Below are 15419 nucleotides of genomic sequence, written 5' to 3' on the forward strand. Positions count from 1 at the left end.
GCTACAACAAACTGGATATCGCTTTATTGCAAAAGACCCATCTCACTCCTCCAGAAAGTGATAAATTCAAACCTGTTTGGGTGCAATAGAAGGGAGTAACATACAGTACGCAGAGTAAGGGGCAGTATTTGAGGGAGGAGGCAGCGCACAAGGGAGAGGGGGGAGAAACCACAGGCTTTCTTGTGAAGTGCTGAAAGAAACATTAAACAGTAGTTCACTAAATTTGAACACTGAAAGGATACAAGTCATCTAATCAAAAGGATAACAAAGCAGCTTTTCTCTGTTGAAGGGACATACACAAGAAAAGAAAAGATGGCAAGGAAATGAGAATGGCAAGAAAGATAAGCAATGGGAAGCAGTTGACTCTAAGCTCATTGTACGTTTTTGGTATGGTCCACGGGAGGTAAAGTAGATGGAGCTCACTGGGTTTTTCCTGCCTAATCTGTACACAAATTACACTGATGGGCGCATTTTTGGACAATAAGGAAATGTACTGGACTGAGAAATCAATCAGCTACCTCCAGAAGTGACTGTATTATGTTTATGTAAGATGTAGCTCAGTTTTATGACCTAAATTATTGTAAAGTGTGAAACTCAACCCCTTCTTTCAAAAGACAAAATTCTGTTCAGATGATTTTGTGGCCTTTGATAGCAATTGTTTTTACTCTGAAGAGAGTCTGCACTGAGGCAGTGATGCAAGAGAGGCCACATGGGAATGATGCGCAATAACTAGCTCTTCATCTCCCCCAGACATGGCAGGAGGTAGTAGTATTTGGTACACTTTCCTCAACTAGTTCATATAAGATATGTACTGCGCACATAATTGTATTGCAGACGTTTGAATCTTAGGGCCATATGCACGAACACATTTTCCCGTAGACACAGAATGGGCAAAACTGCTTGATACATCTGGCCCTTAGTGTTTCTGGAAGACCTTGGGGGAAAGGTTGTAAGCTTCTAGTTAAATACAATCAGTGTATTAATGATAGCTATTTTACTTCACAGTCCCTGTTAGACCTGACAGCCTTGGGGTGGACATCCCCCAACTTTTTTGCCTGTCTCCTTCCACTTTTCTGACACTGTTTTTGCTGGTTTGAGGACTCTGCACACTTTACCGCTGCTAACCAGTGCTAAAGTGCATATGCTATCTCTCTTCAACATGGTAACATAGGTTAGGGGAACTTATGCCCTTCAAAACCCCTCTTTGAAGTCGTTCCCACTTCAAAGGCATTTTTGGATATATAAACTGTGTCCCTGACCCCACCAACTCAGACACTTATGGACCTATACCTGCACTCTGTCAGAGGAACTGCCTAGCTGCCCAAAGGACTCATCTGGACTGCTTTGCTGAGAAGGATTGCTGCCCTACTTCCCTCTGGTTCTGCTGGAAGAATTCTGCCTTTCTCCTGAAGTGCTCTCCAGGGGCTTGGATTGAGCTTGCCTCTTGTTTCTGAAGACTCAGGGCCAACAAAGACTTCACCTCTACAAGAAACTCCTTGTGCATTGAAAATCAACGCGATGCCTGCAGAAATCGACGCAGAGTTTGCATCATGGCTGAGAACTCGCCGCACAGCCAACCAGAAAGACTCTGCACCAACTTCCTGAATGGAAATTTGACGCCGCGTCTACCTTGTGACGGAAAATTCATTGCATTGCCTACAGGTTCGACGCAACGCCTGCTTCGTCTTCCAGCATGTCAAGGATTTTCAACATATTGTTCCTGGGCATCAAAATATCCCCCTCATCGCAGTGAGAAACCAATACTGAGAGTCGAAAAACAATGCAAACCCTTGCAACATGGAAAGAAACACTTCATCTGTGCTGCACTGGAATATCCAACGCAACACCTTATTTTTCCATGCAACTCCTCCTCTGCGGTTTCTGTGCATCGTTATTTTTTACGCATCCCAGATACTGTGTTTAACAAAGAAACAACTGTGCATTTCTAAGGGTTTAAACCTTTAAAAGGTGATATTTCAACATGTGCTTATTGGTTTTTTGTCGTTTTGGAATTACTTTATTCAGATCAATATTTATCTATTTTTCTAAACCTGTGTGGTGTAATTTTGTGGTGTTTTCACTGTGTTACAGTATGATCATTGCACAAATACTTTACACATTACCTTCTAGGTTAAGCCTGACTGCTCAGTGCCAAGCTACCAGGGGGTGGGCACAGGATAATTTGGATTGTATTGTGACTTGCCCTGACTATGATTGTGGTCCCTAGTTGGACAAAATACCTCTGCCAACTAGAGACCCGATTTTTAACAGTCCCCAAAAGACGTTTTATGTAATTCTCGCAATGCCTTGTGTAGTAAAGAGCCTAACGTTTTACCATCCCATAAGGTAAAAAAAAAAAAAAAAGGAATTAAAAACATCAGTGGGTAGTTCAAAATCGTTACCTTTACACCTTTGGTGAGTATTGGTATTGTGATAGGACCATGTGGGATTTGGTGGCCTGTTGGGTCACCACGATTTAGGATATCATGAAAGAATTTCAATACTCTGTTTTCAAAAGTTTCCCCACCGTTATGGTAAAAGACATACTGTGGAGCTGACGTAACTGGTAGTTGTAATAGGCACCAGAGAGCTGGGAAGGTGGTGTACTTAGCCGTCCTAACCTCTCACTTTAAACACCTATGCCAGCATCAATCCGGGCGCCTTCCAACCTATTCCCCTGTGCCACAAGAGGACTCCGTCACTGTCCTACTTCCCAGTTCCCTCTAAATTGCTATAATTTTTGTTATAATTTCAGCAGAAGGGGACCCACTGCACATGGGCTGCCAATTAACAAAGCTCGAAGTCTGGGGCTCCCAGATCCCCCTCCTCTGGTGGCAGGTGGAGTGTGTGCAGTACCAGCCTACATCAGCCAGAGCTTCATTCATAGTCCAGTTATCAAGGTAACATCGAGTCTTGTTCTGTAACAGTGGAGGTCAGGGTAATAATGGGATGATAAAAATACAGCAGTCTAGCAGCGCGGGCTGGGGCTGCCATTTTAGCTGCAGCAGTCGTGCCCGCCATGAATAATGCAGGCTTCTCGCCAAAAGGAGTTGGTGTCTCAGAGGGCCTTTAATGCCGGTTGTATATTGCCTGCCGCAATGTCCACTTCTTTTGGGTAACCTTTGACCCGTAGGTACCCGAACAGTCAAATTACAACTGTAGATCGCTATTTGGAAGAATCCCATTTAGATAAATTCGCATTTGCTGCATTGGGGAATGCACAGTCTGTTTCAGGTCACTGTGAGACTAGACATCCTACCAAGCAGCCGCATTGCTGAAACTGTTGGCCCCAACCCCATATGTGCCTCCGTGAAGTACCGTAACATGTGTATGGCATACAACAAAAATGTATGCGTCGTACGAGCCACATTGACTCCTAAGTCTCCATCAGGTTTGGAGAAGGTACACACTATGGGTTCCAGTGACACAGTGAACAGAAGCGGAGACCGGTGACAACCCAGCCTGGTTCCTTTCACACTGTGCAGCCTGTGGGATACCCGGTCTGTTGCATACTCCCCCTGCAGATTCAGTGTAAAGTCCTGTGTCCACCCTCTTGCGCAGGCAGGTGGGGGCATGGGTTGGTGGGGGTCCAGCTGCACAAGCCCTAAATAATCAGCCCAAGGGGGGCAGAAGGACGTGAAACCTCACACTTGGGGGTTTCGAGCTCTGCTTTCAGATCTTTGCAGATGTGTGTGGGAGTGAGGGGGATCCACATTTCCAGTCTATTAACAGAGGATTTTTCTTCTTTAAAGGGGGGTTTGTTACAGTTTTGCTGTGAATTTGAAACCTAGATGGCAGAAAAAAACAGCTGGTTTTGTCCATTTAACCTGCTGACAGTGTGGTGAGAATCGGGGTAGTATTCCTGTGCCATTAAGAGGACCAAAGACTTTCCCGTAGTCAATCCCTCCCATAGAACCCAGTTGCAGAGAGAGAACACAGTGCCTACGCGCCCGGCTGAATAATGCTGCTGAGAAGGGAGCTCACGGGGAGGGCAGCTGTCTCAAATACTCAAAATTGTGGTTGGAGATGGGGGCTGGAGTGGCAAAAAGAAATGCGGCACGGACATGGGATACCACCCCTGCCCACCGGGGAATTCTCGGCTGGGAGAAGGACATGTATTAGTGTCAACAGGTGGAGGAAGTGATGAACCAAAGCAGGGGGAGCCTGAAAAGATACGGAGTGGCTGAAGTGCCTATCACGGGCAGAATGGCCGCTAGATGGAGGCAGGGCGGGGATGGCACCAACGCTTCACGGGCTGAGGGGAGGCAATAATGGATGTATCACTAGATATCCTTTGTTTCCTGCAGACAGCGCTACGGAATATCTGTTTATGAAATATGCCTCCTTCCTATACCCGATGAATGCCCTGCGTTTTGTTGTTTTGTGCTGAAAATAAATAAAAAGATGCTTCACAAAAAAAGAGAAGGGATGATAACATTACTCATGCCGTGCGAGAAAGCTGCACACCACTGGGCAGTCATTCTTTCTGACAGAGTCAGTGTTTGCTCCTGCTAGCCATGCCAGCAGCTCAGGGGGGCATCAGTAACACCTGCCAGCGGGCTGTGTGCAGACAGTACCTTCACCATCAAGGTTTAGGCCGTCCAGGCTGCCACACAGATGCCGCTCATGTTTCCAGCCACAATGCACAACTACTGCGGTTTCCCACTCGGAGGCTGTAGGAGCCGTACCTGTGGCAGATCGTGAACCAGCCTCTTGATAAATTGTGTTACGTTGAACAAGTGCCTGTGGATGAAGGTTTTATCTGCTCCCGAGCCATTAATGCAGAACATTATATTTGAGGCACCCCTGGATCATCTTTTCTCAGTGAAAATCCACTCTAGAATAATTGTGACCAAAGCTAGACAATCCCTCAATTTCTTAACATAGTCAACCCTGAAAAGCTGACATATTTACACGTGCATGGAGAACCAATAATTATGTATAACGTTTAATACTGTTTTAATATAGCAGTGATGCATCAAAAACAAAGCAAACATCATGCCAAACAGCCCTCGCAGAAGAAGAGATCTAAGAAAAGTCAAGTTGAAAGAAACATTTTTAAAATTCTTTTTATGTGGTTTTGTATGACAAAAAACTCACGGGGCAACGCAACAAGCACAATACAGTGCATATCATCAAGAATTGTCTATGCAAGGACATTGGCTAGAGGGGTAACCCCACGCCCGTCCCCTTTAGAGCAGCAGCAGGGATAATATTTTCCAATAGTCAATTCAGGGTATTATCCCCGGCCTCCATCCATGGGCCCCCGTCTTGTTGAGCTTCCATAGGCAGCCAAGGGCCTTGTAGACCGCCTCCTCTGCACTGCTACTTATTCTGGTAATGAATAATTAAATACATTTGGTAACAATTGAATGAAGGTTGACCCATCGCCATGAGGTAGGAGGGGACCTCTTCAGATTTAACTAGTATCAATATTTAATAACGTAAAGAAAGAAGTTCCAAGCATAAGCATTTGTAAGGTGACTCCTTCAATCACTGTGCTGTCCCAGGGCTCTTGACTACTGCTGTTTGTGGAGCCTATGCTCTTGAAAAAAAACATCGACCTTTAATTGTTTTGGTCCAGGAGCCCATGGGTGAACACCTTGCAGGCATGCATGCATTTTGTTTGTGTACTTGATCAGCCTATCAACAAGTTATGAAAACCATAAGTGTTTTGATTTATGAATATTTGCTTTGCACAGTCCCCCACCCTTTCTTAGAGGGCGGGCCCCTGATGAGCTTCAAAAGAGTGGCCACTTCCTGGCAGTGCGGAATGAAGGAAGAGACCGCACAGCTAAAACTTTTTGACTTTGTGTTTGGGCCACAATGGGCTGGGGTGGGACTTTGTTCCCCCCGCTTTCCATTCTCAGTGGATGGGCCCCTGATGCGCCCGGGCAAAAAATGGGTAAGACGGGCCCATGTTAGCCTGACAGAGGCCAAGCCCATCCTATTGCTTTTTTTGGCCTTGACCCTGTCGCCCTTACTGCTATTGACTGGCTGAGGCTACACCGACTGCCCGCTTTTCCTGGATTAAACTGTGTGAGTTAAATGTTTTTTTCTCTTTTTATCTTAATTGGTGCCAGCATGGGTAAAAGAAAGGTAAATGCAGTGAGCAGCACAGATCCTCAAGAAAACACCTGTGCACGACCACTGATAGTTTTTTGGTGAGGGCGGTGAAAAAGCAACCAGAACTCTCCTGCATGTTATTGTTCAGTCTCGCTGATCAATTCAGCAGTGAAGGTTCTAGGCCTTGTTATTTTGGGTAAATTAGAGTCCTGGGAAGAGGCTAACTCCTTTTTTAGTCCAGTTCAATACAATTTCTGACCAGGACTAGGGACTGCAGAGCAGCCCCTAAATTTCACACTTACCCTGGGTAAATATGTCAAGGCCAGGTAAGGAATTCTGCATATGGCCTTTATGGGCCTCTGATGTGCATTTGACCTTGTGGATAGGGAAAGGTGAGATTTGATCAAACAGGCTGGTATCGAAACCCCACTTTTAGATCTTATTGTCTACACTGGAACATCTCCGCTAAGGTGCGTTACTCACGAACTGGTGATTGTATAGCACCGATAAGAGTGGCTAGAGGGGCTAGGCAGGGCTGTGTTCCTCTTTTTGTTTTACATAAATTCCCTAGAAACCGCCTACATGTAGAAAAACTGTCCCCAGAATTGGCATCCAGGCAGTCCCAGTTTTGCTGTACACAGATAAAGCAGTTCTTTTAGCGTGCATAGCAAATTGCCTAGAAATTATTTTAAATGCTTTTAATGAGTTCAAGTCTGGTCTTAAACTTAAGGTGAGTCAACAAAAGTCTTTTATCATGTCATATGGCCCCAAAATCACTAAATCAAAAACATTTTTATAGGAGGGAGACCTATTATTAAAGTATCTACGTTTAATTATCTAGGTATTTTATTGGATGCAGACAGGTGATGGGATAGGTTTTGATTCATAGAGCATAAAAAATGAGGGCAGCCGGTGATGCTATTTTTAGATTTGCCAAAAGCCGGTACAGGAGATGGTCCAGCTTTATAAAAGTAAACGCTTAGCAGTGTGCACCTAAGGTGCTGGAGTTAGGGGTTGTGCTGCATCAGGGAAATTCCAGGCAGCAGAAAACTGTTTTATGTGCAGGATTATGGCTATTACTAGAGCTACTGTGAGTTTTATTGCAAATATAGAAATACAACTACATTTTATAGAGGACCAACTTAGCCTAGCCCCTCTTCTCTCTGTTCAAAGATCTGGCGTACTCAAAATGCAAAATTCTCAACACAGGTGTTAGTAGATTGGTTAAGCCTGGATTATATGTCTGCTGTCCCATGGCTGGCATATATAAAAAAACACTATTTACAGCCTGAGTGATAGTCACTTATTTAATAGTCCAGAAAGTATTGGTTCCAAATCCAAAACTACACTTAAAGAGGCTTAGGAGTCCTCTAGAGAGGAGACCTGACTTCCAAGCATCCTGGATATGCCATCAGTACTCAAGTATATGCAAATATTTACAACTGCAGGTATGGAACCATATTTAGCCTGGATAACTAACCCGGAGCATAGATTTTATCTTACAAGGCTAAGACTTGATACAATCCCTTTTTTTAGTGGGTTTCCTCACAGTAGGCTCTTGGCACATCTCTCCCGTGTTGCCCCTGTGATGCAGTTACTGCCCAATCCACTCCGCACTTTATGCTCTTTTGCATGCTATACTACTTCTTCCGAATGCGCTTTTGGCATCCAATCCTTCCAACAAAACATCTTACATCTTATAAAGATGGGTCGATTCACCTGCACTGTCTTTCTTCTACCGAAATTTGCACTGCTGCTCTTAGTTATATTGTTGCTACTGTTACCCTGGGAAGACCTTATGCACTTTAACTAATTATTGGATGATATGTGTCGAAATCTTTGACATTTAAACTTTACCTGCTAAAGTACACACTTTACCTGGTTATTAGATGGTTTTGGTGATGGTTTCTTTTTAATTGTTCTAATATTTGATGTATAGATGTAATTTGGATTTTAATTGCGCTTTTATGGTCATATTCATTGGCCGAATAAAGATATTCTCGACTTGACTTGAATGTGGTGCGCTTAGTTATGATTACAACATTCACCCTCACTAATGAAAGTGAATGCACTCCTAGCCAAAAGTGAGTTACATAAATAGATTATAAAGAGATAATACACCCAATGCTACTTACGTCATTCTTTGTTAAATAACACTAGATCTAGTTTTATGCTATGCTCACATGAAAGTTAACTTACTTATGCTCTGCATTTTGTTATTTTGCAATATATCTTCACCAGGGCTGGTATCTGTATTATTTAGTTGGATAATCTTATTTCTGAAGTATCACTAGTTGCATACAAAATAATTCACTGAGCAATATTTGAAACATATTTATCATCATTCCACAGTACTCGCCAAAGTGCCACCACCGCAAAATGTCCGAATGAATTCTGTAAATTTTAGACACGTGCTACAGTGGGACCCACCAGTTTATCACGGAGGAAATCTGACTTACTCAACAAAGTACACGTGAGTATGAGGTTTACTTAGACAACTGAGTAACGGTGCCTATTGTGAGGATTGATTTTACACTGAAGGCCAATTCAGTGGTGGGTTGGGCTAACACAGTTACTACTTAAGCGACTCAAATTGTGGTCTTTTACACATTTACTAAATGTAATGGGCAGTTGGGGTCTGATGTGACCTGGTTTCCTCTCTAGGAAGTCAACATGGTCTTTGATGAGGTCTTCAATGTTTTCATCAATAATATCATAGGTCATTTTATGTGTGATGTCATCCCTGATATTTTGAATTATGTGATTTGTGATGCTATAGGCGATGTCATGTGTAAGTCCATTATGAGTGCATCAGGGGAGTTAAGATTGAATAGGTGCCTTACATGGTGAATTTTGACATTTGTTCTGAGTGTTGTTGTAACATTATTACTTCAATTTAAGTTTTTGTAAGGATTGTTGATAGTGCTTCTACTTTCATAGCACAGTCCTTCTGTGACGTAGATAAACTCAATGTCCCCTCAAATGAAGTTTATCACAGGTTTTGGTCACTTGCAACTTTGGTGCTTGTGTGCGGTACACACAGTCATAAACATAGGTAACTATACAGAAGGGACACACCGGGACTGCAGTCCATGTTTCGTGGGTTTATGAAGTTCATTTATTAAAGGGATGCGCTCTTTTGAGATGTAAAAGTACATAGTTGGCACAAAAAAACATTCCTTACTCTCTTCTAATGTTTGCTAAATTAAACATTGAAGATAATTTGAAACTCAAGTGGGTATAGCCCAGTACACACCTATTTAGTTGCTTAGATGTAAGAGTTCATTTTATGTGCCTGACATTACCTATTTTGTTATTAGCTTGCCAGTGAAAAAAAAATCCTTTCATTGATGTTCGGTTTCTATAAACATTAAATTATCATAACAGCTATCTTACCCTCCAGTGGAAATCCCAGCACATTGCACCTTTCCATAATGATTTACACAATTTTGTAATTGTTTTCTCAATAAATGTCCACCTTTACAGTTATTATTACCATTATTCACTTCACCTTGGGTTTTGGTTCTCAGTAAGGGAGCTTAATTCTTCTCCGTAGCAGCCCATTGGCTTGCGTCAGTTGACTCACACCCATGGTGTTTGCATTTCGTCAATATTGCTTTCTATACCATCACTCAATTCACTTCCCCTCTTTGATATTGCAATTTTCTTCTCATCCATCTAATCAAATCTGCCTCCCAGGAATTAAATCCTTGTGCCACTTGTCTTTCCCATTGTAGCTCAATTATCCTCTTGTGTAGCATTCATCAACATTGTACGGTTATATTAGCCAGCCCCAGCAAACAGAGGCTGTTAACTTTTTTGTAGTGTGATGGCTGTTAGGGTGTTTAATTTTTGTCTCAACCCCGCTCCCATCTCATGTGTATGTTGGTGCCGACGTTTTAGTGTACATTTACGGCAGTTGGCACTATATTCTGGATTAATTCTGTACATTAGTGGAGGAGCCATGTATAGTTTGAACCTGGCGTTTCTAGTGACCTTTTGGGAATTTGCAAATATTTTCAACCAATCCTGTGTTCTTAATTCTCTCCCTCCATCCTTATTTCAGGGTTCCATCAGTTGATCTAATCTTTTGTTCTCCACATGTTGGCAGGCCCTAAATAGTAGGGACACTAATTTACAACACTCCCCTAAACCCAGTAACACATGGTTGATCATGTGGGTCTCTGTTTATTTTGGAAAGGCCAGATAACCTTTCTAAACTATTGTGATTATTGTAAATGTGATGAAACTGGCTTCAAATCCCATCAATTTTTCATATGGCTTCTAGTCACTGGTTTTCCTTCTGTTGTTGTCAACCATCATAAATTTAGACAGCAGTGGGCACAGGGTGATGTGCCACAGTAACAACTACAATAGACATTTATGCCCCTTTTGTAGTACTGTAGTGTTAGTCATTAACCAATAAATAAGCACTGGCAAAGCATGTGCATTGGCATCACCGCCTTCTTAGGTAGCAGTGGTAAGGCAGTCAACTGGGGTGTGGGATTTAATAAAATATCTACTTGTCAATGGGACAGGTTGCTCCTTAAAACTACTTGTCCTGTAAAAAATCTATGTGTCCCTTTGGTGCCATGTAGTGCAGCGACAAATTATGGCAGCAATCTCATTATGTAAGAGCTCTGATAATAGCCTCTCTGACTATGCCAGGGCTAATACTATAGTAGGGCTTGAATACTAGCAATTTCAAGCCCTGCTGTAACAATTTCCTTATTTTGCCACCTTTCCACAGATCTACACACTGGGGCTGGAGGAAGTGGTAAGTAATAGTTCCAGGGCTGGAATGCCTTTGAGTCTGAACAAATCTTCTAACTTGCATCTTTTAAGGATTTTCACCAGCTCTTGTCAAATCTTTTCCCATACTGAGAAAAGTTGAAAATGTACTTGTGACCAGAGCAGAAATAGAAGTTTATCCAGGGTTGAGGGAAAAAAAGTGAACTTGCAAGCTCAACAGATTTTCGCATGAGCAAATCTACACATGCATATTTGCTCATGCTAAACTACAGTTCACAAATATTTTCTAGAAGTATGTTTTCCTGGTCTATTTCTGTAAATTCTTGTGAATTCATGAAAGCCACTAATGCAAAGACATATACCATGGACGCACTTTGAGACTTTCTTTAAAAACTGGACCCCTAATTAGGTCTTGCGTTCTCCAAGACATTTCTTTTTAATTAAAATTCTATTTCTCTCTATATCCATCTATCGGCTGGCTTTACTGTGAGGGATACTATTTTGCTCTTCCACAGGTAAGCATATTGGCAGACAAAGTAGTTTTGTTCAGTGTCAGAAACCACTGTGGCAATATGTGTTTTTTGAGGCCCCAAAACTTCTTTTTAAATGTTTTTTTTTTTTTTAAACTTTTTTTGCCAATGTTTGTTACAATGGTGAGGGCCTGGCAGCTCCCACAACAATAAAGTCTTACAAAAGCCATGTCAAACAAGACACACATTGACACAACCAAAAGAATGACAACAAATGTTATAACCGTTGGCTTTGCCAGTGCTTGTTTATTTTCATGTTTCCCGTAATCTTGTTGAAAATGGTTACACTTATTTTCCATTATGAATATTTTTTTAAATGCTAGCATGCATCAGCGCATTTTAGTAAATGATGCTTCGAAGAAATAGTACCTTCACTTTCACAGTATTTTAGAAAAAACGTTTTTTTGTTTCCTACTTGCATTTTTCTTCTGACCATTTTATTTTGAAAGCAAATAATCATCAATCTTGCTTATCAGCATCTGCAAACATATAATCAGAGAGCATTCTGGGAGCATTATGTGTAACCTCATATTAAACTTTTGAAACGTGGGAAAACATTTTGTTTTTACTGGAGCCACTGACAGTAGTGCAGTGTGACCTTACAACATATATTTAGAGTGCTCACCCTAATAAAAAAGGCTTTGCATTATTGAACCATAAATACACGTTCGAACAGCATTAACAAATGGTTGCAAATATTGCCTCAACTACAGACAGTACCCTTCCTTATAAACTGGCAGACAAAGGGTTGGTGCTGCAGGAGTTTGGGCCTACTTGTCGCAACGTGTTGTCCTTGACCCCTAACAATATGTCCTGTGGACTATAGGAATTCCACACCCCTGAGTCAAGGTGAATTATCAAACAAAGTAGCGTGCTCGTGCTCGTTGGGTCTAGGGCAAATTCCCTAACTAGGGCACTACATTTAAGAGCTAATTGTTAGCATGCTCTGACATCTGGAGTCATCAGTCTCCAGATCTCATGTATCTTATGTACTGATCACTCCTGCCAGTGCATCAGCGAGTCAGCCTCTGGGAGCATGACCTTGGAATTTGTATTGGTTACTAGCTAAGCGCCTCATTGATGGTGTTGGGTATTGCAGCCACTTTTCTGCACTCACTTTTAATGCTTTTAGCAGTGCCTCCACATTGTTCTCCTACACTGCTTCTGGGCCCCCACGACGTATGCCTAAATATGTGGATGGTGTCAAATGCAGTGTTAGTGGCAAGCTATTGAGGTCTCCTGGGATGAACAGTAGGAGAGGGTACATTATGAAGTTAGTTACGTTTAACTTGAAGCCAGATAGCAATCCCACCTCTCCTTGCAGGTTTTCTATTTCATTTCATCTTTGGCTATATGTCTAATTGATAGTAATATGTCATCACTATATAATGACCTGCCATGGTGGATGTTTTTCATCAGTATTCTCTTTCTTCTGTGCCTAGATCTATTTATGCCAGTGGTTCACTCACCAGTACGCAGACCAGTGGAAACAGGGCACACCTCAGTCTTGTTTTTGCAGCTACTCTTAAGAGATCTGTTTATCACTTTTCACTCGAGAAGTGACTAAAGAGAAATAACCCCAATCAAAGGAACGTTTTACTTAGCCTGTATTACTTAAGTGCTCTAAGCATAGCACTACTACCATGTCCAAGGCCTTTTCAGCACTGGGACGAGTTGGTGTACATATGTTTGTGTGTGTTTTTTTTTTTTCCACATGGTCTTGCAGGAAGGAGGCCTCTCTTATGTTCATAGTAGTGTTTTGGCCCCGGAATGGTTCTCAGTTATCAGTTTCCTGTTGCCTCTGCTAGGTGCTTCATCTTACTGTCTATCCTTGATAGCTGTCTGTAGGACTCACAGTTGGGCTTGCCCCTGCCTGCCTTATGAAGGACCACCAACATTGCCTCCTCCAGCGTGTCAGGGAGCCTTCCTGCCCCGAATGCCGTTGTACATATCTAGTGGCAGGGACCAATATTTATGCATATTCCTTGTAAAATTTGTCAGATAAGTTGACATTCCCTGACGTTTTGCCCCACCCACCCAACAGCTAAATAGCCCATTTCATGGCATCAGTATCTAAGGGTACATTGAGTTTATCTTTCAGGTTTGCCTCCTTTTTAGGCAACCTGGCCTCATCTAGTGTGGTATTGATTGAGATCTTATCTGCCTCCACATGCTGGCTGTATAATTTGGTGTACAATTCCTTGAATCTCTTGTTGATCACTTTCTGAGTTGTTAACCAGTGGGCCATCTCATCTCACATTGCCGCACCTTTTTTGCCCCCTTTTTTCCTAGTTGCTGCCATGCTAAATGGTGCCTTATCTATGATTTTGTATTGTTGCTTTGTGTTGTGCTTTTAGTCAAACTGGCCTTGCCCATCCCGAGCTTCTTCCTGCTCTCACATTTTTCCCAGGTCTCATGTAGTCCTCTCTAGCTCATTGGGCTTGTTGCCTCTGTTCTGAGAACACGTTCCCGAGTCAGTATTTTCAGCTGATAGTTTCCTCTCCTCATACAAGGTGCTTGTACACTTCTGATGTACTGTGAGTTCGTAAGCCCCCCACAATATTCTGGCTGAGTCTAGTGTGTGTTTGTTAATACCCTGTATGGTATGTCTAGTAGGGCTCTTGTCTGTAGTCTCTATTGCAGTATCAGTGTCTCCTGCCTCCCCAATAGCCACGGGTTTAGCAATGGTTTGTGGTTGGACAACATACAATCTAAAGTATGTTTATTTACCTACATTCAAACCTCTAATCCTTTTGCTTCTAGACCTTTGTTCTAATATTACATTTAGGTTTGTGACCTGTTGCACGTTATTTACCTTAGTCTGAAGAAACTCAGTGCTAACATCCCTTTCAGGTGATTTCCAACTGTGGCTGCAACAGTATGTTGTTTAGGGACAACCCTTTTACATATTGCCCAACCTCGTAATCGACAAATATTCAACAGAGCAGAGTTAGAAATCATAGCAAGTAAGTGCAGCGAGGGCTCCTCTGTAGGTTTAGCATTCTTGTCTGCCTCTGGACCGTGAAACAGGGAAACCTACATCAGAAGAAAAAGGAGCAACAAAGTAGTAGAATAAAACAGTAGACAAGAGGAGGGGGAGTGGAGCTCTGATGTGTGCCAACGAGAGCAAACACAATGGAGCAGCCCTTGTATCTGCCCATGATCTCCTTGGCTATCACCAGTGTAAAACTAAACAGAAGGAGATGTGTAATAACAGAGTTAGCATTAGGAATCTGACATGATGCAGAGGGGCCAATATGGCCACCTGAGAAGACCTGCTCCATTGCTGCATCACCAAAGAAATGGCCCCCAGGTAATCAGACGCCCGGCGGGAGCAGCATTAAGTATTCAATGCGAGCGCATGATGTAGCAGGATTGCAGAGTGCCACAGGAGTGTAGATTGAGTCCAGAGGCAGGCCCACAGTGGGCAGGGCTTGGTGCCAAGTTAGAGACGGCCCAGCTGACACTGAAGCAGGTGAGACTGCTTGATAACGACGGGTTAGGGGTTGTATTGTACATCCCTTCTCCGAGGACAGTGGCAGACAGGTATTGAATAAGGATCTCCTCTTTCCCCCGAGAGGAGGACAAGTACTGCCTGGAGTGATGGTGGTGGTGCCTGGGAAGGTAGTTGTGGGAACAGAAACAGAAATGAGAGCACTTGTAGAAAATGAACTCCCTTCCAGAATTCCAAAAACAATTTAACATGAAAACAGGAAGATTGAGCAAAACAGCAATATAACTCCTGGGTTGCATACTGAACTATATCGCCTGGAGAAGGAAGAACTGTCACTAGGACAACAGATGATCCGAAGGAACAGGGGTATTCCAAATAAAAATCGAGCCCAACCTTAGCCAGTATGGTGACGTTTGAGCAGGGCCCCATAGTTTTGAATAAATTAAAGGTAAAAATAAAGAGCACAAAATACTTAAGAGATAACAATGTCATGTTCGTATAGGAGGCATAAAATGGTGGAGATGCTACAGCAACTCATTTGAATAATAAAGGCAGGGAGCTTGAGTGGTCCTCCTCTTACACATACTTTGATCTTTGTGAGGTCATTGATGTTGTGT

The 15419-nt window shown here is 42.6% G+C and overlaps 1 protein-coding gene across 4 annotated transcripts in view; it reads left to right on the forward strand.

Annotated features, from left to right (window-relative positions):
- IL10RB (interleukin 10 receptor subunit beta) overlaps positions 1-15419 on the forward strand; it is a 177767-nt gene that overhangs the window by 45496 nt on the left and 116852 nt on the right. For all 4 annotated transcript variants that reach the window (XR_011194613.1, XR_011194612.1, XM_069202455.1 and 1 more), the window contains exon 2: positions 8419-8539. Coding sequence is in view for 2 of the 4 variants with exons in the window: in XM_069202455.1 (XP_069058556.1) it covers positions 8419-8539 (121 nt within the window). In the remaining 2 variants the exon portion in view is untranslated. The remainder of the gene's footprint in view (positions 1-8418; positions 8540-15419) is intronic.

The sequence above is a fragment of the Pleurodeles waltl genome, chromosome 8 (genome assembly GCF_031143425.1).
Source record: "Pleurodeles waltl isolate 20211129_DDA chromosome 8, aPleWal1.hap1.20221129, whole genome shotgun sequence".
In the NCBI taxonomy this organism is placed as follows: Eukaryota; Metazoa; Chordata; class Amphibia; order Caudata; family Salamandridae; genus Pleurodeles; species Pleurodeles waltl.